General features: G+C 64.8%; 2 protein-coding genes across 5 annotated transcripts in view; one reads left to right on the forward strand and one right to left on the reverse strand.

Moving 5' to 3' along the window:
• Nucleotides 1–17,501, forward strand: part of PNPLA6 (patatin like domain 6, lysophospholipase) — a 28,538-nt gene extending 11,037 nt beyond the window's left edge. Inside the window, exons 10-37 of one of the 4 annotated variants that reach the window (XM_075525880.1) lie at nt 1,209–1,337; nt 1,421–1,501; nt 1,602–1,710; nt 1,814–1,906; nt 2,035–2,141; nt 2,234–2,425; nt 3,028–3,105; nt 3,352–3,557; nt 3,686–3,817; nt 3,900–4,023; nt 4,104–4,217; nt 4,522–4,597; nt 4,732–4,872; nt 5,427–5,490; nt 5,563–5,731; nt 5,794–5,976; nt 6,050–6,168; nt 6,258–6,414; nt 6,953–7,069; nt 7,186–7,255; nt 8,308–8,424; nt 8,695–8,811; nt 10,781–10,929; nt 11,002–11,154; nt 13,083–13,199; nt 15,662–15,758; nt 15,864–15,973; nt 17,116–17,501. In XM_075525880.1, coding sequence (XP_075381995.1) covers nt 1,209–1,337; nt 1,421–1,501; nt 1,602–1,710; nt 1,814–1,906; nt 2,035–2,141; nt 2,234–2,425; nt 3,028–3,105; nt 3,352–3,557; nt 3,686–3,817; nt 3,900–4,023; nt 4,104–4,217; nt 4,522–4,597; nt 4,732–4,872; nt 5,427–5,490; nt 5,563–5,731; nt 5,794–5,976; nt 6,050–6,168; nt 6,258–6,414; nt 6,953–7,069; nt 7,186–7,255; nt 8,308–8,424; nt 8,695–8,811; nt 10,781–10,929; nt 11,002–11,154; nt 13,083–13,199; nt 15,662–15,758; nt 15,864–15,973; nt 17,116–17,181 — 3,387 coding nt within the window. In that variant the 3' untranslated portion in view covers nt 17,182–17,501. The remainder of the gene's footprint in view (nt 1–1,208; nt 1,338–1,420; nt 1,502–1,601; nt 1,711–1,813; nt 1,907–2,034; nt 2,142–2,233; nt 2,426–3,027; nt 3,106–3,351; nt 3,558–3,685; nt 3,818–3,899; nt 4,024–4,103; nt 4,218–4,521; nt 4,598–4,731; nt 4,873–5,426; nt 5,491–5,562; nt 5,732–5,793; nt 5,977–6,049; nt 6,169–6,257; nt 6,415–6,952; nt 7,070–7,185; nt 7,256–8,307; nt 8,425–8,694; nt 8,812–10,780; nt 10,930–11,001; nt 11,155–13,082; nt 13,200–15,661; nt 15,759–15,863; nt 15,974–17,115) is intronic. The other 3 variants (XM_075525881.1, XM_075525882.1, XM_075525883.1) reach the window with 3 other exon arrangements.
• Nucleotides 17,502–17,595: 94 nt separating this feature from the next.
• LOC142421271 (uncharacterized) lies at nt 17,596–20,454 on the reverse strand. The gene is made up of 2 exons (XM_075525850.1): nt 20,422–20,454; nt 17,596–19,625 (listed from the first exon to the last, which is right to left on the reverse strand). Exon 2 carries the CDS (start codon nt 19,567–19,569, stop codon nt 17,785–17,787), a length of 1,785 nt encoding a protein of 594 aa, XP_075381965.1. The 5' UTR covers nt 19,570–19,625; nt 20,422–20,454; the 3' UTR covers nt 17,596–17,784.
• Nucleotides 20,455–21,763: the final 1,309 nt, after the last annotated feature.

Raw genomic sequence — 21,763 nt, forward strand, 5'->3', positions numbered from 1 at the left:
CCCCAAGCCCCACCAGACGTCCCCAAGCCCCTCCAGCCAAACCCTGGCTGTCCCCAAGCTGCACCAGACGTCCCCAAACCCCTCCAGCCCCACCGTGGCTGTCCCCAAGCCCCACCAGACGTCCCCAAGCCCCTCCAGCCCAGCCGTGGCTGTCCCCGAGCCCCACCAGCCGTCCCCAAGCCCCTCCAGCCCAACCGTGGCTGTCCCCAAGCCCCACCAGACGTCCCCAAACCCCTCCAGCCCCACCGTGGCTGTCCCCAAGCCCCACCAGACGTCCCCAAGCCCCTCCAGCCCAGCCGTGGCTGTCCCCGAGCCCCACCAGACGTCCCCAAGCCCCTCCAGCCCAACCCTGGCCATCCCCAAGCCCCACCAGATGTCCCCAAGCCCCTCCAGCCCAGCCGTGGCTGTCCCCCAAGTCCCACCAGACGTCCCCAAGCCCCTCCAGCCCAACCCTGGCTGTCCCCAAGCCCCACCAGACGTCCCCAAACTCCTCCAGCCCAACCCTGGCTGTCCCCAAGCCCCACCAGATGTCCCCAAGCCCCTCCAGCCCAGCCGTGGCCGTCCCCAAGCCCCACCAGACGTCCCCAAGCCCCTCCAGCCCAACCGTGGCTGTCCCCAAGCCCCACCGGCTGTCCCCAAGCCCCTCCAGCCCGACCCTGGCTGTCCCCAAGCCCCACCAGATGTCCCCAAACTCCTCCAGCCCAACCGTGGCTGTCCCCAAGCCCCACCAGCCGTCCCCAAGCCCCTCCAGCCCAACCCTGGCCGTCCCCAAGCCCCACCAGACGTCCCCAAGCCCCTCCAGCCCAACCCTGGCTGTCCCCAAGCCCCACCAGACGTCCCCAAACCCCTCCAGCCCAACCGTGGCTGTCCCCAAGCCCCACCAGACGTCCCCAAGCCCCTCCAGCCCAACCCTGGCCGTCCCCAAGTCCCACCAGCCGTCCCCAAGCCCCTCCAGCCCAGCCGTGGCTGTCCCCAAGCCCCACCAGATGTCCTCAAGCCCCTCCAGCCCAACCATGGCCGTCCCCAAGCCCCACCAGCCGTCCCCAAGCCCCTCCAGCCCAGCCGTGGCCGTCCCCAAGCCCAACCAGCCAAAAACCCAGTGCCACCGGCAGGCTTTGCCAGCCCCCAGCTGCCACCGTCCCCCATCCATGGCCAGGATGGATCTCCCCATCCCGGCAAGGCCACCAACGCCATGGCGTGTCACCTAGGGCCACCAGCGACCATACCGGACGGTGTGTGCCCGGGCGGCAGAGGACTCCACTGTCCTACGGCTGCCGGTTGAAGCCTTCTCGGCCGTCTTTGAGAAGTACCCCGAGAGCTTGGTGCGGGTGGTACAGGTGAGTCCGCGTTGGGGGGACCACGGGGGGGACCCTTGGGGTGACAGGGGACCACTGCTGGCTTCTTGTCCCCCCCCTCCTAGATCATCATGGTGCGCCTGCAGCGCGTCACCTTCTTGGCTTTGCACAACTACCTTGGGTTGACGAACGAGCTCTTCAGCCACGTGAGTGCGTGGCAAAAATGGGGTGGGGGGTGGGGGTCAGGCCGGATCCGGACCACCCCCGCCACCCCCCCCCCAGCCCCGCTGATGTCCCCCTTTGTAGGACATGCAACCGTTGCGGCTCTTCCCCCAACCCGGCCATGCCGCCCGCACCAGCCCCGTCCGCCACGGCAAGCGGGGGCTCGGCAGTGCCGATGAGGGCAGGGAGCCGGGTAAGAGCCGGGAAGGGGGTGCTGGGACTCGCCCCCCCCCCATCCCACCACCGCCACGGTGCGGGGTTCGGCTCTGGGTGCTCATGGTGGTCTCATCTTGCAGCCGACCCGCTGAAAACCGCAGGGCTGGAGACCCCCGTGCCGCCGCCGCCGCCGCCGTTGAGCCGCTGCATCTCCATGCCGGTGGATATCTCCGGTGGGTCAGAGGCTGGAGGAAGGAGGGGGAGGGGGGGGTCCTCCGGGGTCGTGTAGCCCCCCCCCCCCCCCAGCATCCCCAGCTCGGACGCCGGTGACCCCCCCGGTCCCCTCCCTCACCCGTTGCAGGCATCCAGAAGGGTCCCCGCTCCGACTTCGACATGGCCTACGAGCGCGGCCGCATCTCGGTGTCGCTGCAGGAGGACAGCACCGGCGCCTTGGCCGCCTTCTCCCGGGTAAAGCCGGATCCGGCAACGCCACGTCCGCCCAAATCCTCCCCGCCGGGGTGACCACGGACGGGCGCCGGAGCTGTGCCGTCTCCCCGCAGTCCGTCTCGCATGAGCCCAAGGAGCGCAAGTCGGTGACGGTGGAGGAGCAACCTTCTGGCGTCTACCACTACAACTACTGCGAGGACGATTCGGCAACCGGCGACTGTCCCTTCGGGCCCTACCAGGGCCGCCAGACCAGCGCCATCTTCGAGGCTGCCAAGCGGGAACTGGTCAAGCTCATGAAGGTGGAGGTGAGGGCAAAAACGGTGCCAGCCCGGAGGAATCGTGGCTTCGCGATGGTCCTCTGTTGCGTTGCGGTGGGTTCCCGTTGCTTTGTGGTGGTCCCCCGTGGCTTTGTGGTGGTCCTTGTCACTTCCCGGCGGGTCCTCGTTGCTCCGTGGTGGGTCCCTGTGGCCTCGTGGTGGTCCCCATCACCTCGTGGTGGTCCCCATCACCTCATGGTGATCCCCCGTCGCGTCATGTTAGTCCCTCGTTGCTTCGTAGGAGTCCCTGTTGCTTCATAGTGGGTCCCCTTCACTTTGTGGTGGGTCCCCATCACCTCATGGTAGATCCCCATCACTTGGTGGCGGTCCCCGTGGCCTCAGGGTGGTCCCCCATCTCTTTGGGATGGTCCCCCATCTCCTTGTGGTGGTCCCCATCACTTTGTGGTGGTCCTCATTGCCTTGGGGTGGTCCGCTGTCTCCTTGTGGTGGTCCCCCATCACTTTGTGGTGGGTTCCCATCTCCTCATGGTTGTCCCCGTGGCCTCCTGATGGTCCTCTGTCTCCTCGTGGTGGTCCCCATCTCCTCATGAAGGTCCCCATCACCTCACGTGATGCCGTTCTTCCCTCTAGGACCCTTCTCTCCTCAACAACCGTGTCTTGCTCCATCACGCCAAAGCCGGGACGGTCATTGCCCGTCAAGGGGACCAGGTGGGTCTGGGTTTTGGGGAGCTGGTGTGGCATCTTGCTCCTCCCGCCCTATATTTCCATGGGGTGCTACTCTTTCTACTCCTGCCCTATGGGTGGTGGGGGGCAGGAATGATCCCCAGAGCTACCTGGAGGGTGCAAAACACCCTGTGAAGAGGACCAGAAGAAACTCCAAGCGGTGCTGGTGGGACCCCTCATACTTGGGGGTCCCAGGTGGCCCCCAACGGTGATAGGGTGCCGTTTCGGCAGGACGTGAGCCTCCACTTTGTGCTGTGGGGCTGCCTGCACGTGTACCAGCGGATGATCGACAAGGCGGAGGACGTCTGCCTCTTCTTGACGCAGCCCGGCGAGATGGTGGGACAGCTGGCCGTGCTCACCGGCGAGCCCCTCATCTTCACCATCAAGGCCAACCGCGACTGCACCTTCCTCAAGATCTCCAAGTCGGACTTCTATGAGTGAGTCCCGGCACCGGCGGAGGAGGTCTGGGGCAGAGGGTTGATGCCAAAGGGGATTCCTGCGGTGAGCGCTGTGGTGGCATCTCTTGGGGCCACCACCGTGCCCCCCAACTGCTGTTGACCCATAGGATCATGCGGGAGCAGCCCAGCGTGGTGCTGAGCGTTGCCCACACCGTGGCTGCCCGTATGTCACCCTTCGTGCGCCAGATGGACTTCGCCATCGACTGGATGGCGGTGGAGGCCGGCCGGGCGCTCTACAGGTGGGTACCAACGGGTGAGTGTCTACCTCAGCTTGAGGACTACCTTGACCGGGGGCTGAGGTCCTACTGGTGGTGTCCCCAGGCAGGGTGACAAGTCGGACTGCACCTACATCGCGCTCAACGGGCGTCTCCGCTCCGTCATCCAGAAGGGCAGCGGCAAGAAGGAGCTCATCGGGGAGTACGGCCGCGGGGACCTCATCGGCGTGGTGAGAGCCATGTCGGGGCCAAGCGATGGACGCCCTGTACGTCTTGCCGATACATCTTGGCTATATGTCTTCTTCTCCAGGTGGAAGCCCTCACCCGGCAACCCCGTGCCACCACGGTCCACGCGGTCCGGGACACGGAGCTGGCCAAGCTGCCTGAGGGCACCTTGAACAATATCAAGCGCAGATACCCCCAGGTACCCCCAGAAGAGGGGTCTGCACCCTCTTCCCGTGGAAGGAACGTGTCCCCATGTCCCCCCCAGCTGGTGGCTGCAACACTCGTTAAAACCAGCTTAAATTAAGGAATTAAAGACGTGATTTGAGCTGTTGGAGGAGAAGGGCTGATGTACTGAAGGGTTGTCCCTCTCTGAGGTCCCCAAGGATGGGTGGTGGTGGTGGCACCCAAAAAGGCGTGTGAGACACCAGTCTGGGGTGTTAATGAGTCTCCAGCTTGGGAAGCCCTGCCAGGTCTGATGGCCATTCCCGTCCTTGTCTCTGCAGGTTGTCACCCGCCTCATCCACCTCCTGAGCCAAAAGATCTTGGGAAACCTTCAGCAGCTCCGTGGCCCCTTTGCAGGTAGGTCCCGAAGGGATTGGGGACAACAGGGTGCCCTCTCCAAGGCCGGTGGCCATCATCGGAGCAGCACGTGGAAGGTGTCTACCACCCCATGGTGGTGTCCCCCCACTGCCACCTCGTCTCTGTCCATGCAGGCTCTGGCTTGGGCATGGCCTCCAGCTCGGAGCCCACCAACCCCACCAGCAACCTGTCAACGGTGGCGGTGCTGCCGGTGTGCGATGACGTGCCCACGGCTGCCTTCACGCTGGAGCTCAAGCACGCGCTCAACGCCATCGGTGAGTGCCAGCGCAGTGGTGACCACGGCACGGTGGTGGCCGTGGCGTGGAGGTGACCGTGGTCCTGTGGCACACCAGTGACCTGGTGTGGTGGTGACTGCAGCCCCATGGCACGGTGGTGGCCACGGAATGGAGGTGGCCGTGGAATGGAGGTGGCCACGGTCCTGTGGCATGGTGGACTCCATGGTGTGGTGACCGTCACAGCCTATTGGCATGGTGGTGATCACACCATGGTGGTGACCACAGCCCCATGGCACGGTGGTGACCAGGCACGGCAATGACCAGAGCCCCATGGCATGGTGGTGATCACACCATGGTGGTGACCACAGCCCCATGGCACGGTGGTGACCATGGAATGGAGGTAGCCATGGTCCTGTGGCATGGTGTGGTGTGGTGACCATCACAGCCCCATGGCACGATGGTGACCACACCATGGTGGTGACCACAGTCCCATGGCACAGTGGTGACCATGGCATGGCAATGACAGAGCCCCATGGCACGGTGGTGACCACAGCCCCATGGGGCACCAGTGACCGTGTCCCCACCTCTCCCAGGTCCCACACTTCTCCTCACCAGCGACATCATCCGTGCCCGTCTCGGCTCCTCGGCGCTGGACAGGTAACTCCCATCGGCAGGAACGTCACCGGTGACCCACCACCGTGCCGCCGGCTGACGCCTCCATCTTGGCAGCATCCAGGAGTACCGCCTGTCGGGCTGGCTGGCCCAGCAGGAGGACATCCACCGCATCGTCCTGTACCAAACCGACTGTACCCTGACGCCGTGGACCGTGCGCTGCATCCGTCAAGCCGACTGCATCCTCATCGTAGGGTTGGGCGACCAAGAGCCGGCGCTGGGAGAGGTGAGGTGGGGGGTAGGCGGTGGCGGGACAACACCGCGCGGGGTGGCTGATGGCTTCTACAGCTGGAGCAGATGCTGGAGAACACGGCGGTGCGCGCGCTGAAGCAGTTGGTCCTCCTACACCGCGAGGATGGTCCCAGCCCTTCCCGCACCGTTGAGTGGCTCAACATGCGCAGCTGGTGCTCGGGCCACCTCCACATCAAGTGTCCCCGGCGCGTCTTCTCCCGCCGTAGCCCCGCCAAACTGGTACGTGCGTCCCCCTGGGTGACCTTGGTGGTCCACCACCGTCCTCGGCACCCATCGTCCGTCCCATCCGCAGCGGGAGATGTACGAGAAGGTGTTTGAGAAGAGCGCTGACCGGCACAGCGACTTCTCCCGGTTGGCGCGCGTCCTCACCGGCAACACCATCGCCCTCGTCCTGGGAGGCGGCGGGGCCAGGTGGGTGCCGCGCCGTGGCAGGATGCGACCCGGCAGGGTGGGGGTCCCGCTCTCATCCATCCTCCTCCTTATTTTCTCCGTCCGTCCAGGGGTTGCTCCCACATCGGGGTGATCAAGGCGATGGAGGAGTCGGGGATCCCCATCGATATGGTGGGCGGCACCTCCATCGGTGCCTTCATCGGGGCGCTCTACGCCGAGGAGCGCAGCGCCGTCCGCACCAAGCAGCGGGCGCGCGAGTGGGCCAAGGTGGGTGCCGTGGCACGTCCCCCACCCCAGCGAAGGCCCTCCCTGCCTGTGGCCAGCCCTGCCTGGGGTGTTTCTAAAGCATCTCCTTCCACCTTCTCCTTCTTCCTCTTTTTCTTCTTCTTCCCGCTTCTTCTTCCTCTTTTTCTTCTTCTTCCCTCTTCTCCTTCTTCCTCTTCTCCTTCTTCCTCTTCTTCTTCTTCCTCTTCTTCTTCTTCCTCCTCCTTTTTCTTTTTCCTCCTTCTTCCTCTTTCGCCTTCTCTCCTCCTCCTTCTTATTCGTCCTCCTCCTCTTCTCCTCCTTCTTCTTCTTTTTTCCTCCTTTCTGTTCTTCCTCCTCCTCCTCCTCCACCTTCTTCTCTCCTTTTCTTCTGCTGCTGCTGCTTCTTTCTCCTCCTCCTCTTCTTTCCTTTTTCTTTCTCCTCCTTCTTATTCCTCCTCCTTCTTCTCTTCCTCCTCATTCTTCTTCATCCTTCTCCTCCTTCTTTTTCTTCCTCCTCCTCCTTCGTCTCTTCTTATTCATCATCGTCCTCCTCCTCCAGTGCATGAATTCAGTGTTCGAGACCGTCCTGGACCTCACCTACCCCATCACCTCCATGTTTTCGGGTTCAGCCTTCAACGCCAGCATCAACAAGGTTTTCCAGGACAAGCAGATCGAGGTGCGTCACACAGATGCCTGCCGGCTCTGCACCCACCCATGGTGGGGGGTCCGACCAGCTCCCTACCCACCCACCAACGTCCCCACGGCGTCACCTGCCCCATCTTGTCCCCGCAGGACCTGTGGCTGCCCTACTTCAACGTCACAACTGACATCACAGCCTCAGCCATGCGGGTGCACACGGACGGTAAGAGCTCCCCGGGGAGCCAGGGAAGTTCTCCGGTGCCACCACATCCCCCCTCGTGGGGACCCTCCTCACCGGCACCCCAAAATGGTGTCGCCGCCCCACGGGGGAAGGTTCGCCACGTGCCAAGGGGAGGACGCATCCTGGCACGGTGAGGAAAGGGCTTGGAGGGCTCATGGTGAGCCCGGGCAGTGGTGGCTTCCCAGAGCCACCTGGTGCTGGTGACGCCACCAGGCTCAGGTCCCCATGGGGGTCTGGCTGTGCCCCACGTCCTGGGTGGGGTTGGGGGCAGAATGGGTGTGTGGAGCCACATCTCGCCACCCTGAGCATGCATGTCCCCTCTAACATATCTGCTTACCACTAACCCCAGTAACCCACGCTCACGGCATGTGGAGCACAGGGACACGGTGGCAGTGCTGGGGATGCCGCGGTGGTGGGGATGGTGCCCATTGGTGGTGGGGATGGTGCCCGTTGGTGGTGGGGATGATGCCCATTGGTGGTGGAGATGATGCCCATTGGTGGTGGGGATGATGCCCGTTGGTGGTGGGGATGATGCCATGGTGGTGGAGATGATGCCGTGGTGGTGGGGATGATGCCATGGTGGTGGAGATGACGCTATTAGCGGTGGGGATGATGCCGTGGTGGTGGTGGAGACATGGCGGTGAGGACGATGTGGTGGTGGTGGAGACGATGTGGCGGTGGGGGGGACATTGTGGTGGTGGGAACATCGCGGTGGCTGCCCCTCCTCCTTGCCTGGTGTCGGAGCTCACCTGGGACATTGAGCCGTCCACGGGGCGCATGCGGTGGCTCGTAAGCAGCCTGGCTCTCGCTCTGCCTCTAACGCCAACTAATCCCCGCTCACCGCCTCTAACCCTCCGGCGAGCGTCTCGCCCGGCCGTCCTTCCCCATCCCGCCATGGCCGAGGTGCTTTCCCTTGGTCTTGGGGCTACAAACGTCCCACCGGCGCGGTGCCGACATTCTCGGTCACCTACCGCCGGGTGCTCGGGCGTTTCCCGTCTCCCCGTGGCCGTGACCGTGTCCTCTCCCTCCGGCAGGCAGCCTTTGGCGCTACGTCCGAGCCAGTGCATCTTATACCCCCTACCTGCCGCCGCTCTGCGACCCCAAGGACAGCCACTGGCTTGTGGACGGCTGCTATGTTAACAATGTCCCAGGTCAGCATCTCGCTCACCGGGGCCACCGGCCTCCCCAAAAAACATCCCCTCCCACCCCCCCAAAACCACGTCCCATCCCACGTTGAGCCACCTGGGCTTCGCAAATGGCCGGTCAGGGCACGCGACGGGTTCCTCTGCCACCCGTGGGTGCCCGTTGGGCGCCCGTGGGGTGCAGATGGCCCCAGGCACGGGCAGGGGCGAGGGGCAGCCCCCCGGGGGGGGGGGGTCTCGGGCGGGCCGCGCTCATTGCGTTTGTTCCCGCCGGCGCAGGCTCGCTCTGGCGGTACGTGCGAGCCAGCATGACCCTTTCTGGGTACCTACCGCCACTCTGCGACCCCAAGGACGGCAACTTACTGATGGACGGTGGTTACATCAACAACCTGCCAGGCAAGTAGCAGCTCAACGCCGTCACCGCCACCGCCCAACCGGGCCGGCAGCCAATGCGGCGCCGGGTCTGGCCCCGAGGGCGGTGGCGGGCGGTTGGGTGGGGGCTGCATGGCCACCACGAGCTGGGTCCTCAATGGATGGAGATGTTGAGGTTGGATTTGGGACATCTTGCTTGGTTTTGCATCTTGTTGGCGTCTTGGTTGTTGGGGCGTCCTCTCAGGGCGTGTTCAGCCTCTTTCACGTGGAAAAAGCGTTCGTCCATCTTGCGTCATCTCTTGGTGTCCTCAGTACCAGGTGGCTTCCCAGGGCATCTTCATATTTCTTCATAGGCCAGCTGCATCCCTTCATCTTGCATCATCTCTTGGTGTCTTCGGTGTTGGGCGTCCTCTCAGGGCATCTTCATCCTCCTTCATGTGCCAAAAAAGTCGCGTGGTCTTGTGTCGTCTCTTGGTGTCATCGGCACCAGGTGGCCTCCCAGGTCATCCTTCTTCACACGCAAAAAATGTCCCTCCATCTTGCATCATCTCTGGGTATCCTCAGCACTGGGTGCCCTCCTAGAGCATCTCCATGCTCCTTACGTGCCAACCACCTTCCTCCATCCTGCATCATCCTCTCCTGGTGTCCTCGGCATTGGGTGTTCTGCCAGGGCATCTCCGTCCTCCTGCAGGTACAGACCACCTCCCCCCATCCTGCACCATCTTTTGGTGTCCTCAGCATCGAGTGTCCTCCTGGGGCATCTTCATGCTTCATCATGTGCAAAGCACCTTTGTCCATCTCACATCATCCTCTCTTGATGTTCTCAGCTCCAGGTGCCCTCCTTGGGCCTCTCCGTCCTCCTTCACCTCCAAGACACCTCCATCTGTCTTGTACCACCTCTTGGTGTCTTTGACACCAGGTGCCCTCCATGCTCTTTCACAGGCAAGCCACCTCCCTCTGTCTCATACCATCTCTTGGTGGCCCTGGCACTGGGTGCCTTCCTGGGGCATCTCCATCCTCGTTCATGTGCAAGTCACCTCCTGTCATCTCAAACTATCTCTTGATGTCTTCGACACCAAGGTGCCCTCTGTGCTCCTTCACGTGCACGGCACCTCTCTCCATCTCAAACCATCTCTTGGTGTCCTTGATGCCAGGTACCCTCCCAGAACATCTCCATGCTCCTTCCCATGCAAGCCACCTCCCTCCATTCTGTGTCATCTCTTGGTGTCCTTGGTACCGGGTGCCCTCCCAGGACATCTCCATCTTTCTTCAGATGCAAGCCACGTGCCTCCATCCTGCACCATGTTTTGGTGTCTTTGGTACTGGGTGGCCTCCTGCGGCATCTTTGAGGCTCCTTCATTTTCAAGCCACCTTCCTCCATCCTGCGTCATCATCTCTCAGTGTCCTCAGCACTGGGTGCCCTCCTGGAGCATCTTCATCTCCCCTACATGTACAAGACACCTTCCTCCATCTTGCATCGTCTTTTGATGTCCTCAGCACTGGGTGCCCTCCTGGAGCACCTCCATCCTCTTTCATATGCAAACCACCTTCCTCCATGTTGCATCATCTCTTGATGTCCTCACCACCAGGTGCCCTCCTGGAGCACCTCCATCCTCCTCCATGTCAAGCCATCTCCATCCACCTCGCATCATCTCCTGGTGTCCTCTCCACTGGGTGTCCTCCTGGGGCATCTCCACGCTCCTTCGCATCCCACCACAGACGCTGCAACTTGCCTGTGCCCTCCCGTTGCCGCAGCACATGCTCTGCTCCCCACCAGTCCTGCCGCTGGGCTCCTGCCCCCTACTCCAGCACCTACAGGACGCTGCTCGTCCCACCACGAGCTCCAGCATGGCTTTGCCATCCAGCCCGGCCTTGGGGACAATCCCTCGCCCCCATTTCCCTGCTCCGCTCGTGCCACCACCTCTCACCGTGGGCTCAGACCGGGAGAAACCACGACACTTCCGACCCAGCTTGTTCCTTTCCCACCCCGCAGCCGACATTGCCCGCAACATGGGTGCCAAGACGGTGATTGCCATCGACGTGGGCAGCCAGGATGAGACAGACCTGTGCAACTATGGGGACAGCCTGTCTGGCTGGTGGCTTCTCTGGAAACGTCTCAACCCCTGGGCTGAAAAAGTCAAGGTGAGGACCGGTGGGATGCGGGGACGCTGGTGAGATGGTGCGGGCGGGGTGCTGAGCATTTTATCCTCGCAGGTGCCCGACATGGCGGAGATCCAGTCCCGCCTGGCCTACGTGTCGTGCGTGCGGCAGCTGGAGGTGGTGAAGTCCAGCTCGTACTGCGAGTACATCCGCCCCCCCATCGACCGCTTCAAGACCATGGATTTCGGCAAATTCGACGAGATCTACGTGAGTTGGGGGATGGAGAGGCTGGTGGGGTGGCCTGGACCATCGTTTAGGGTGCCTCTGGCCATCAACGGGATGCCCCAAACCATGGGTTGGGGTTCTCCAGCCATCAGTTGGGATGTCCTGGCTGTTGATTGGGGTGTCTTGGCCATTAACAGGGTGCCCTGGCCACTAATGGGGTGCCCCAGATGTGGATTGGGGTGCCTTTGCCATCAGTTGGGTGTCCAGGCCATGAACAGGGTCTCCTGGCCATCAGGTAGGGTCAACCAGCAATTGATTGGGTGCCCCAGCCACCATTTGGGGGTGCTCTGGTCCATCGGTTGGGGTGTCCTGGCCATTGGTGGGGTGCCCCTGCCATCAGTTGGGTGCTCAAGCCATCATTCAGGTATCCCAGCCATTAATAGAGTGACTGGACCATCATCTGGGGGGTGCCCGAGCCATCGTTCGGGGTGCTTGGGCCATCAGTTGCCATGTCCTGGCCATTATTTGGGGTGCCTGGGCCATCATTCCGGGTACCCAGGTCATCATTTGGGGCTCCCTGACCATCAGTTGGGCTGCCTGGGCCATTGGTCAGGGTGCCCAAGCCATCAATGGGGTACCCTTGGCCATCATTTAGGGTGTCCTGACGAGGCTGAGCATCCCAGTCATCATTTGGGGTACCCTGGCCATCAGCTGGGTGCCCCGGCCATCAATAGGGTGTCCTGGGCCATCAGTTGGGATGTCCTACCCATCAGTTGGGTGCCCAGGCCATCATTTGGGGTGCCCCAGGCCATCATCTGGGGTGTCCTGACAAGGTTGAGCATCCCAGTCGTCATTTGGGGTACCCTGGCCATCAGCTGGGTGCCCCGGCCATCAATAGGGTGTCCTGGGCCATCAGTTGGGATGTCCTACCCATGAGTTGGGTGCCCAGGCCATCATTTGGGGTGCCCCAGGCCATCATCTGGGGTGTCCTGACGAGGTTGAGCATCCCAGTCGTCATTTGGGGTACCCTGGCCATCAGCTGGGTGCCCCGGCCATCAATAGGGTGTCCTGGGCCATCAGTTGGGATGTCCTACCCATGGGTTGGGTGCCCGGGCCATGATTTGGGGTGCCCCAGGCCATCATCTGGGGTGTCCTGACGAGGTTGAGCATCCCAGTCATCATTTGGGGTACCCTCGCCATCAGTTGGGTGCCCTGGCCATCAATAGGGTGTCCTGGGCCATCAGTTGGGATGTCCTACCCATGAGTTGGGTGCCCGGGCCATGATTTGGGGTGCCCCAGGCCATCATCTGGGGTGTCCTGACGAGGTTGAGCATCCCAGTCATCATTTGGGGTACCCTGGCCATCAGTTGGGTGCCCTGGCCATCAATAGGGTGTCCTGGGCCATCAGTTGGGATGTCCTACCCATGAGTTGGGTGCCCGGGCCATCATTTGGGGTGCCCCAGGCCATCATCTGGGGTGTCCTGACGAGGTTGAGCATCCCAGTCATCATTTGGGGTACCCTGGCCATCAGTTGGGTGCCCCGGCCATCATCTGGGGTGTCCTGGGCCATCAGTTGGGATGTCCTACCCATGAGTTGGGTGCCCGGGCCATCATTTGGGGTGCCCCAGGCCATCATCTGGGGTGTCCTGACGAGACTGAGTATCCCAGTCATCATTTGGGGTACCCTGGCCATCAGTTGGGTGCCCCGGCCATCAATAGGGTGTCCTGGGCCATCAGTTGGGATGTCCTACCCATCAGTTGGGTGCCCGGGCCATCAATAGGGTGTCCTGGGCCATCAGTTGGGATGTCCTACCCATCAGTTGGGTGCCCGGGCCATCAATAGGGTGTCCTGGGCCATCAGTTGGGATGTCCTACCCATCAGTTGGGTGCCCGGGCCATCATTTGAGGTGCCCCAGGCCATCATTTGGGTTGCCCGGGCCACCAAGGGGCTGCGGCTGCTCTCCCCGCAGGACGTAGGGTACCAGCACGGCAAGGTGGTCTTCGATGGCTGGAGCCGGGGCGACATCATCGAGAAGATGGTGAAGGACCGGCGTTCGGCTGACTTCTACGAGAGCAAACGCATGGACGTGAGCAGGGGGTGGCACCAGGGCCCGTGGGTGGTGGTGGCTGCGTGGGGACCTGCCCTGAGGCATCCTGGGATGGGCCACCCTGGCCCTGGCACCCTGATTTTAAGGATTTTTATTTTTTTTTCCCCTGGCCCTGGAGCCATCTTCAGGGAGCAGCACCCTGCTTGTCCCTCGTCCCCTCTGGCTCCTCCATGTCCTTCTAGCCCTCCTGGTGCAGCTTGTCCCCCCCCTGGTGTCCTCCTGTCCCTCACTGGCGTCTTCCTGTCTCCCCCACCCCGCTCCGTCCTCCTGTCCCCTTGGTCCATCCTCGTGACCCTGCCACCCTGGTCTATCTCCTGTCCCTTCCCAGCATCACCCTGTCCCCTTGGTCCATCTCCTGTCCCCACTTTCCATCAGCTGTCTCTCCCCAGCATCCTCCTGCCCCTTCCTTGGTCCGTGTCCTGTCCCCTCCTTGGTCCATCCTCACGTGCCTTGGTCCCTCTCCTGTCCCCCCCAGCATCCTTGTCCCCTCCTTGGTCCATCTCCTGTCCCCTCCTTGGTCCATCTCCTGTCCCCTTCCCCATCATCCTTTGTCCCCTTGATCCATGTCCTGTCCCCTTGGTCCCTCTCCTGTCCCCCCCAGCATCCTTGTCCCCTCCTTGGACCATCTCCTGTCCCCCCTTGGTCCATCTCCTGTCCCTCACTGGCATCATCCTTTTGTCCCCTTGATCCATCTCTTGTCCCCTTGGTCCTTCTCCTGTCCCCTCCTTGGTCCATCTCCTGTCCCCTTCCCCATCATCCTTTGTCCCCTTGATCCCTCTCCTGTCCCCCCCAGCATCCTTGTCCCCTCCTTGGTCCATCTCCTGTCCCACTCCCCATCATCCTTTGTCCCCTTGATCCATCTCCTGTCCCCTTGGTCCCTCTCCTGTCCCCCCCAGCATCCTTGTCCCCTCCTTGGTCCATCTCCTGTCCCCTCCTTGGTCCATCTCCTGTCCCCTTCCCCATCATCCTTTGTCCCCTTGATCCATGTCCTGTCCCCTTGGTCCCTCTCCTGTCCCCCCCAGCATCCTTGTCCCCTCCTTGGACCATCTCCTGTCCCCCCTTGGTCCATCTCCTGTCCCTCACTGGCATCATCCTTTTGTCCCCTTGATCCATCTCTTGTCCCCTTGGTCCTTCTCCTGTCCCCTCCTTGGTCCATCTCCTGTCCCCTTCCCCATCATCCTTTGTCCCCTTGATCCCTCTCCTGTCCCCCCCAGCATCCTTGTCCCCTCCTTGGTCCATCTCCTGTCCCACTCCCCATCATCCTTTGTCCCCTTGATCCATCTCCTGTCCCCTTGGTCCCTCTCCTGTCCCCCCCAGCATCCTTGTCCCCTCCTTGGTCCATCTCCTGTCCCCTCCTTGGTCCATCTCCTGTCCCCTTCCCCATCATCCTTTGTCCCCTTGATCCATGTCCTGTCCCCTTGGTCCCTCTCCTGTCCCCCCCAGCATCCTTGTCCCCTCCTTGGACCATCTCCTGTCCCCCCTTGGTCCATCTCCTGTCCCTCACTGGCATCATCCTTTTGTCCCCTTGATCCATCTCTTGTCCCCTTGGTCCTTCTCCTGTCCCCTCCTTGGTCCATCTCCTGTCCCCTTCCCCATCATCCTTTGTCCCCTTGATCCATCTCCTGTCCCCCCCAGCATCCTTGTCCCCTCCTTGGTCCATCTCCTGTCCCCCCTTGGTCCTTCTCCTGTCCCCCCCTACATCCTTGTCCCCTCCTTGGTCCATCTCCTGTCCCACTCCCCATCATCCTTTGTCCCCTTGATCCATCTCCTGTCCCCTTGGTCCCTCTCCTGTCCCCCCCAGCATCCTTGTCCCCTCCTTGGTCCATCTCCTGTCCCCTCCTTGGTCCATCTCCTGTCCCCTTCCCCATCATCCTTTGTCCCCTTGATCCATGTCCTGTCCCCTTGGTCCCTCTCCTGTACCCCCCAGCATCTTTGTCCCCTCCTTGGACCATCTCCTGTCCCCCCTTGGTCCATCTCCTGTCCCCCCCAGCATCCTTGTCCCCTCCTTGGTCCATCTCATCTCCTGTCCCCCCTTGGTCCATCTCCTGTCCCCCCCTGCATCCTTGTCCCCTCCTTGGACCATCTCCTGTCCCCCCTTGGTCCCTCTCCTGTCCCCCCCAGCATCCTTGTCCCCTCCTTGGTCCATCTCCTGTCCCACTTCCCATCATCCTTTTGTCCCCTTGGTCCCTCTCCTGTCCCCCCCAGCATCCTTGTCCCCTCCTTGGACCATCTCCTGTCCCCACCCCCTTCATCCTTTGTCCTCTTGGTCCATCTCCTGTCCCCTCCTTGGTCCACCTCCTGTCACCCCGGCCTCCTTTTGTCCCTCTCTCCGTGTCCCCTTACCCATCCCACGTCCCTCCTTCTGCCCCCTCCATCCTCACCCCTCTCGCACGTGGCGGGGGGCTGCTCGGGGGGGCCCCCCCCCTTTTTTCCTCCCCTAGGTCCTCACGTGCCCCAGCGCCGGCTTCACCGACCTGGCGGAGATCGTCTCCCGCATCGAGCCCGCCAAGCCGTACTTGTCCGACGGATACGCAGACGGTGAGCGGGCGGGCGGGGGTCCCGGGGGGTGCGGGGCTGGATCCGGATCCGGACCCTGACCGTGGGCCCCCCCCCGCCCCCCCCCGTCCTCGTCCTCCCCCCCAGAGGAGTCCGACTACCTCACCGAGTACGAGGACGAGGGGCCGGAGCCAGCGCGGGGCGAGGAGGACGCCTTCGCCCCTTCCGAGTGGGCCGGCGCCGGCGCCTTGGAGGCTGTGAGTGCCCCCCGGCCGTGGAGAGGCTTGGAAATGGGGTGTCCCTGGGTCTGGGGGCTCCCAAGGGTGCCCCCATCCCACGCGTGGGGGGTTCCTGGGGCAGATGCTGCTCCTGGCCATGGAGACCCTGCAAAATGGGCTCGGGGACAGCCTGGAGCCCATGGGTGCTGCACCGTGTCCCCGTCCCAGTGTCCCCCACGTGTCCCCCAGCTCCCTGCGGGCTCGGGGACAGCCTGGAGCCCATGGGTGCTGCACCGTGTCCCCGTCCCAGTGTCCCCCACGTGTCCCCCAGCTCCCTGCGGGCTCGGGGACAGCCTGGAGCCCATGGGTGCTGCACCGTGTCCCCGTCCCAGTGTCCCCCACGTGTCCCCCAGCTCCCTGCGGGCTCGGGGACAGCCTGGAGCCCATGGGTGCTGCACCGTGTCCCCGTCCCAGTGTCCCCCACGTGTCCCCCAGCTCCCTGCGGGCTCGGGGACAGCCTGGAGCCCATGGGTGCTGCACCGTGTCCCCGTCCCAGTGTCTCCCACGTGTCCCCCAGCTCCCTGCGGGCTCGGGGACAGCCTGGAGCCCATGGGTGCTGCACCGTGTCCCCATCCCAGTGTCCCCCACATGTCCCCTATGTGTCCCCCAGCTCCCTGCGGGCTCGGGGACAGCCTGGAGCCCATGGGTGCTGCACTGTGTCCCCGTCCCAGTGTCCCCCACGTGTCCCCCAGCTCCCTGCGGGCTCGGGGACAGCCTGGAGCCCATGGGCGCTGCACCGTGTCCCCGTCCCAGTGTCCCCCATGTGTCCCCCAGCTCCCTGCGGGCTCGGGGACAGCCTGGAGCCCATGGGTGCTGCACCGTGTCCCCGTCCCAGTGTCCCCCACATGTCCCCCAGGTCCCTGCGGGCTCGGGGACAGCCTGGAGCCCATGGGTGCTGCACCGTGTCCCCGTCCCAGTGTCCCCCACGTGTCCCCTATGTGTCCCCCAGCTCCCTGCGGGCTCAGGGACAGCCTGGAGCCCATGGGTGCTGCACCGTGTCCCCGTCCCAGTGTCCCCCACGTGTCCCCCAGCTCCCTGCAGGCTCGGGGACAGCCTGGAGCCCATGGGTGCTGCACCATGTCCCCATCCCAGTGTCCCCAACGTGTCCCATCTCTCCTCAGGAGGAGGAGAAGAGCCTGCGGCACCGCCCGAGCCCGGCCCGGGACCCCTCTGCACCCCACACCTGACCCCAAACTTTACCGAAGGAGCCCAAGAGCCGGCACTACCTCCGGTCCCCGGGGGTGTCCCCTACCGACCCCCCCTTTCTGCGGCCGCTTCCCCGGCCGGGGCTCGGCCCCACGGCACTTTCCCACTTGTCCTGCCTTGTCCCCGTCGCCGGCCCCAGCCTGGGTGACGCGGGGGGCTCCAGGGACCCCCATTTCCCCCCCCTCCTGCACTGTTGCACTGGCCCAAATCCCCCCTCCAAGGCCCGGCCGTGCCCCGCTGGGGAGGAGGGGAAGTGACTGCTGTATATTTTCTTTTTTTTTTTTTTTTTTTAATTATTATTATTATTATTTAAAACGAACCCGGCTGTATTTTTTCTTTTAAAATTATTATTATTATTATTATTATTACTATTATTATTATTATTATTAATTTAAAATTAACCGGGCAGTGCTCATCCTGTGGCGATAAAGACTTCGAGGCTGGGGGCTGGCCCAGGGCACGATGCACCTCGCTCCGGGGTGACACCGCCGGCCACCCCGCCCAGGCGCGGCAAAAGCCACGGCGTGGTGTTCGTCGGCACCCCGTAACGCCGTATGAACACCCCGCAGCGGCACCCGTGGGCGCTAGTCGGGTGCGTGGACTCGCTGGTGCAGGAGGAGGTTGGAGCTGCGGCTGTAGCGGCGGCCGCAGTGGGCGCAGGGGAAGGGGCGCTCGCCGGCGTGCGCTCGTCGGTGCCGCAGCAGTGCCGAGCGATGCCGGAAACTGCGGTGACACTGGGGACAGCGGTGGGGACGCTCGCCTGTGTGCCGCCGGCCGTGCTCTACCAAGCTGGCTCGCTGGGCGAAGCGCTGCCCGCACTGCCCGCAGGCAAAGGGCCGCTGCCCGCCGTGCACCCGCCCGTGAGCCGCCAGCGCTGCCCGTCGCCCAAATCGCTGCCCGCACTGCCCGCAGGCAAAGGGCCGCTGCCCGCCGTGGGTGCCAGCATGTGCCCGGAGATGCGCCCGCTGGGCAAAGCGTCGCCCGCACTGCCCGCAGGCATGGGGCCGGGCACCGGCGTGGCCCCGGCGATGCCGGAGGAGGTTGGCGCGGTCGGAGAAAGCCCGTGGGCATTCGGGGCAGGCGTGGGGCCGTTGGCCGGCGTGGGCGCTGCGGCGGTGCTGGGCCAGGTAGGCACTTTGGGTGTAGGCGCGGGGACAGTCGGGGCAGCGGTGTGGGCGCTCGCCGGTGTGCACCAGCTGGTGCCGCAGCAGCGTAGCGCTGAGGGCGAAGGCTTTGCCGCACTCACCGCAAGGGAAAGGCCGCTCACCCGTGTGTGCCAGGCGGTGCCGGGCCAGGTGAGCCCGCTGGCGGAAGCGGCGTCCGCAGTCGCCGCAGGCGTGGGGCCGCTCACCGGTGTGGGTCTGAGCGTGCCGGGCCAGCGTGGAGCGGAGGGCGAAGGCTTTGCCGCACTGCGGGCAGGGGTGCGGGCGCCCTGTGCCGTGGGCGCCCTGGCGGTGTTGGGCAAGGTGGGCGCTCTGCCGGAAGCGCTGCCCGCACTCGGCGCAGGCAAAGGGACGCTCACCCGTGTGTGCCCGTTGGTGCACCAGCAGCCCCGCGCTGCCGGCAAAGGCTTTGCCGCACTCGGCGCAAGTGAAGGGGCGCTCGCCCGTGTGCCCTCGCCGGTGCGTGGCCAGCGCTGCCCGGTCGCAGAAGCCACGGCCGCACTCGGCGCAGGAGAAGGGGCGCTCGGCCCCGTGCAGCGCCTGGTGCCGCATCAGCGTGGCGCTCGCCCCAAACCGCTTCCCGCATGCCCCGCACCGAAAGGGTCGGGCAGCCGCTGCCATGGCCTCGCCGGCGGCCTCACCGTCATGCCAGCTCGGTTTGGCAGCATCCTCCTCGTGCCGGTGCTGTGGGGCCGATTCGGCGCTGCTGGCATCTGCCGTGTCCTGGCATCGTGTCCCCGAATCGGCGCTACTGGTGGCTGCCTCGTCCCGGCACCCCGGCATTGGTTTGGAGCTGCTGGTGTCTGCCTGGTTCTGATGGTGTGTCCCCAAATCGGTGCTGCCGGTGTCTGCCCGGTCCTGGTATTGTGTCCCAAAATCGGCACTGCCGGTGTCTGCCCTGTCCTGGCATGCAGATTTGGCACTGTCAGCACTCTCCTCACCCTGGCATCGTGGCCCAGAATCGGCACTGCCGGCATCAGCCCCGTCCCAACACCGCAGCGTTGTTTTGGCACTGCCGGTGCCTGCCCTGTCCTGGCTGCCTGGTTTCACTTTGGCACTGGTGACATCTGCCAGGTGTTGGCACGGTGGCCTCGAATCGGTGCTGCCAGTGTCCTCACCGTCCTGGCACGCTGGCATCGACTGGGCGCTGCCGGCATCTGCCCCAGCCTGGCATCGTGGCCCTAAATCGGCGCTGCCGGTGTCCATCCCGTCCCAGCACCCTGGTGCCGTTTTGGTGCTGCCGGTGTCCTCCCGGGTGCCGTCTGCAGCGTGAGGAGAGAGGGGGTTGAGCAGGCAGCACCCAAGAGGGTCACCCTGGGGTGGTGGTGTCCCCCACCCAGTACTGGGGACACCCCAGGGACGCCGGGACACCAGTGACGGGTGCTGGGCCCAGCTGGTGCCGGGGTCACTGGTGATGGGGACAGAGCCCCGGGGGCAGCCCGGTGCCACCGATGGGTCCCACTCCCCAGTGCCTTTCCCAGTCCCAGTCTGGTCCCCCGGTACCGGTTTTCTGGCTTCCTGGTGCCAGCCCGGTGCACCCATCCCCCTGCCGGTAACCGGGCCCCACAGCCCGGTACAGCCCCCTCCTCCCCGGTACTGGCTCCCCCCGCTCGCCGGTACCGACTCCTCCCGCACCAGCTCCCCCCACTCCCCCGTACTGGGTGTCCCCCCCACCGGCTTCACCCCGGTACCGGCTTCCCAGTCCCTGCTCCCCCGGTACTGACCCCTGGTCCCGGTATCCCCCGGTCCCGGCCCCTGTACCTGCTCCCCGGTCCCAGCCCCCCCCCCCCCCCCGCCCAATACCGGAGTCCCTCCCGGTCCCGACCCCTGCTCCCTGCTCCCCCCGTACCGACCCCCGGTCCCTGCTCCCCCGTCCCGGCCCCCCCTCCCCCCGGTCCCGGCGTCCTTCCCGGTCCCGACCCCCGCTCCCGGCTCCCCCCGCACCGACCCCCGGTACCTGCTCCCTGGTCCCGACCCCCCCGTCCCTCCCCCCGTCCCTCTCCCCGGTCCCTCCGTCCCCCCCCGTACCTCTCCCCGGTCCCTCCGTCCCCCCCGTACCTCTCCCCGGTCCCTCCCCGGTCCCGCTGTCCCCCCCCCTGTACCTCTCCCCGGTCCCTCCCCGGTCCCTCCGTCCCCCCCGTACCTCTCCCCGGTCCCGCTGTCCCCCCCCCCGTACCTCTCCCCGGTCCCTCCGTCCCCCCCGTACCTCTCCCCGGTCCCGCTGTCCCCCCCCCCGTACCTCTCCCCGGTCCCTCCGTCCCCCCCGTACCTCTCCCCGGTCCCGCTGTCCCCTCCCCCGTACCTCTCCCCGGTCCCTCCGTCCCCCCCGTACCTCTCCCCGGTCCCCCCCCGCTCCCGGCCGGGGCTGCGCTCGGCCCCGCCCCTCGGCGGCTCCGCTCCTTTCGTGACGCCGCCACCTGGCGGCCGCGGGCGGCGCTGCACCGCGGGGACCCCCCGGGACACGCGGGGGGGGGGGGGGCGGGGACAGGGAGGGGTGTGGGGGAGCCTCTGGGGCCACGCGTGGGGACAGGATGGGTGGGGGGGTCCTGCGGGGATGGGGACTGGGGGGGGGGACACACACCCGTGGGGACACCCGGCACCGCCACGGCACGACTGTCACCGTGACGGGACGCCCACGGCACAACCACGGGACACCGGGCACCACCACGGGACACCGGGCACAACCACGGGACACCGGGCAGACCCACGGCACGACTGTCACCGTGACGGGACACCCACGGCACAACCATGGGACACCCAACACTACCACGGGACACTGGGCAGACCCACGGCACGACTGTCACTGTGATGGGACACCCACGGCACAACCACGGGACACCCGGCACCACCATGGGACACCAGGCAGACCCATGGCACGACTGTCACCATGATGGGACACCCACGGCACAAGCACGGGACACCCGGCACCACCATGGGACACCGGGCACCACCATGGGACACCCAACATAACCACAGGACACCAGGCACCACCACGGCACGACTGTCACCGTGACGGGACACCCACGGCACAACCACGGGACACCCAGCACCACCACGGGACACCCGGCACCACCACGGGACACCCGGCACCACCATGGGCCACCCAACACAACCACAGAACACCGGGCAGACCCACGGCACACCTGGTACCACCACAACAGACCCGGCCCTACCACGGGACACCCATCACCACCACGGCACGTTCGGCTCTGCCACAGCCCCGTGGCCTTTCCCACAGCCCTGCGCCCGCCCCACGGCATTGGGTGCCCACTCCCACCGGGTGTGATAAGCCGGGTGCCGGTGGGTGGCCGGGGAACTGTGGCTGGGGCTGGCGGGTGCTGATAGCACCCGGCCAGAGCCGGCGTGGGGCCAGGCACCCGCCTCGGGGCCACCCGGCTCT

The sequence above is a fragment of the Mycteria americana genome, chromosome 28 (assembly GCF_035582795.1).
Source record: "Mycteria americana isolate JAX WOST 10 ecotype Jacksonville Zoo and Gardens chromosome 28, USCA_MyAme_1.0, whole genome shotgun sequence".
Lineage (NCBI taxonomy): Eukaryota > Metazoa > Chordata > Aves > Ciconiiformes > Ciconiidae > Mycteria > Mycteria americana.

Coding starts and splice junctions, on each gene's coding strand:
- LOC142421271 (XM_075525850.1), bottom strand. CDS start 19,569: ATGGACACCGGCAGCGCCGATTTAGGGCCACGATGCCAGGCTGGGGCA.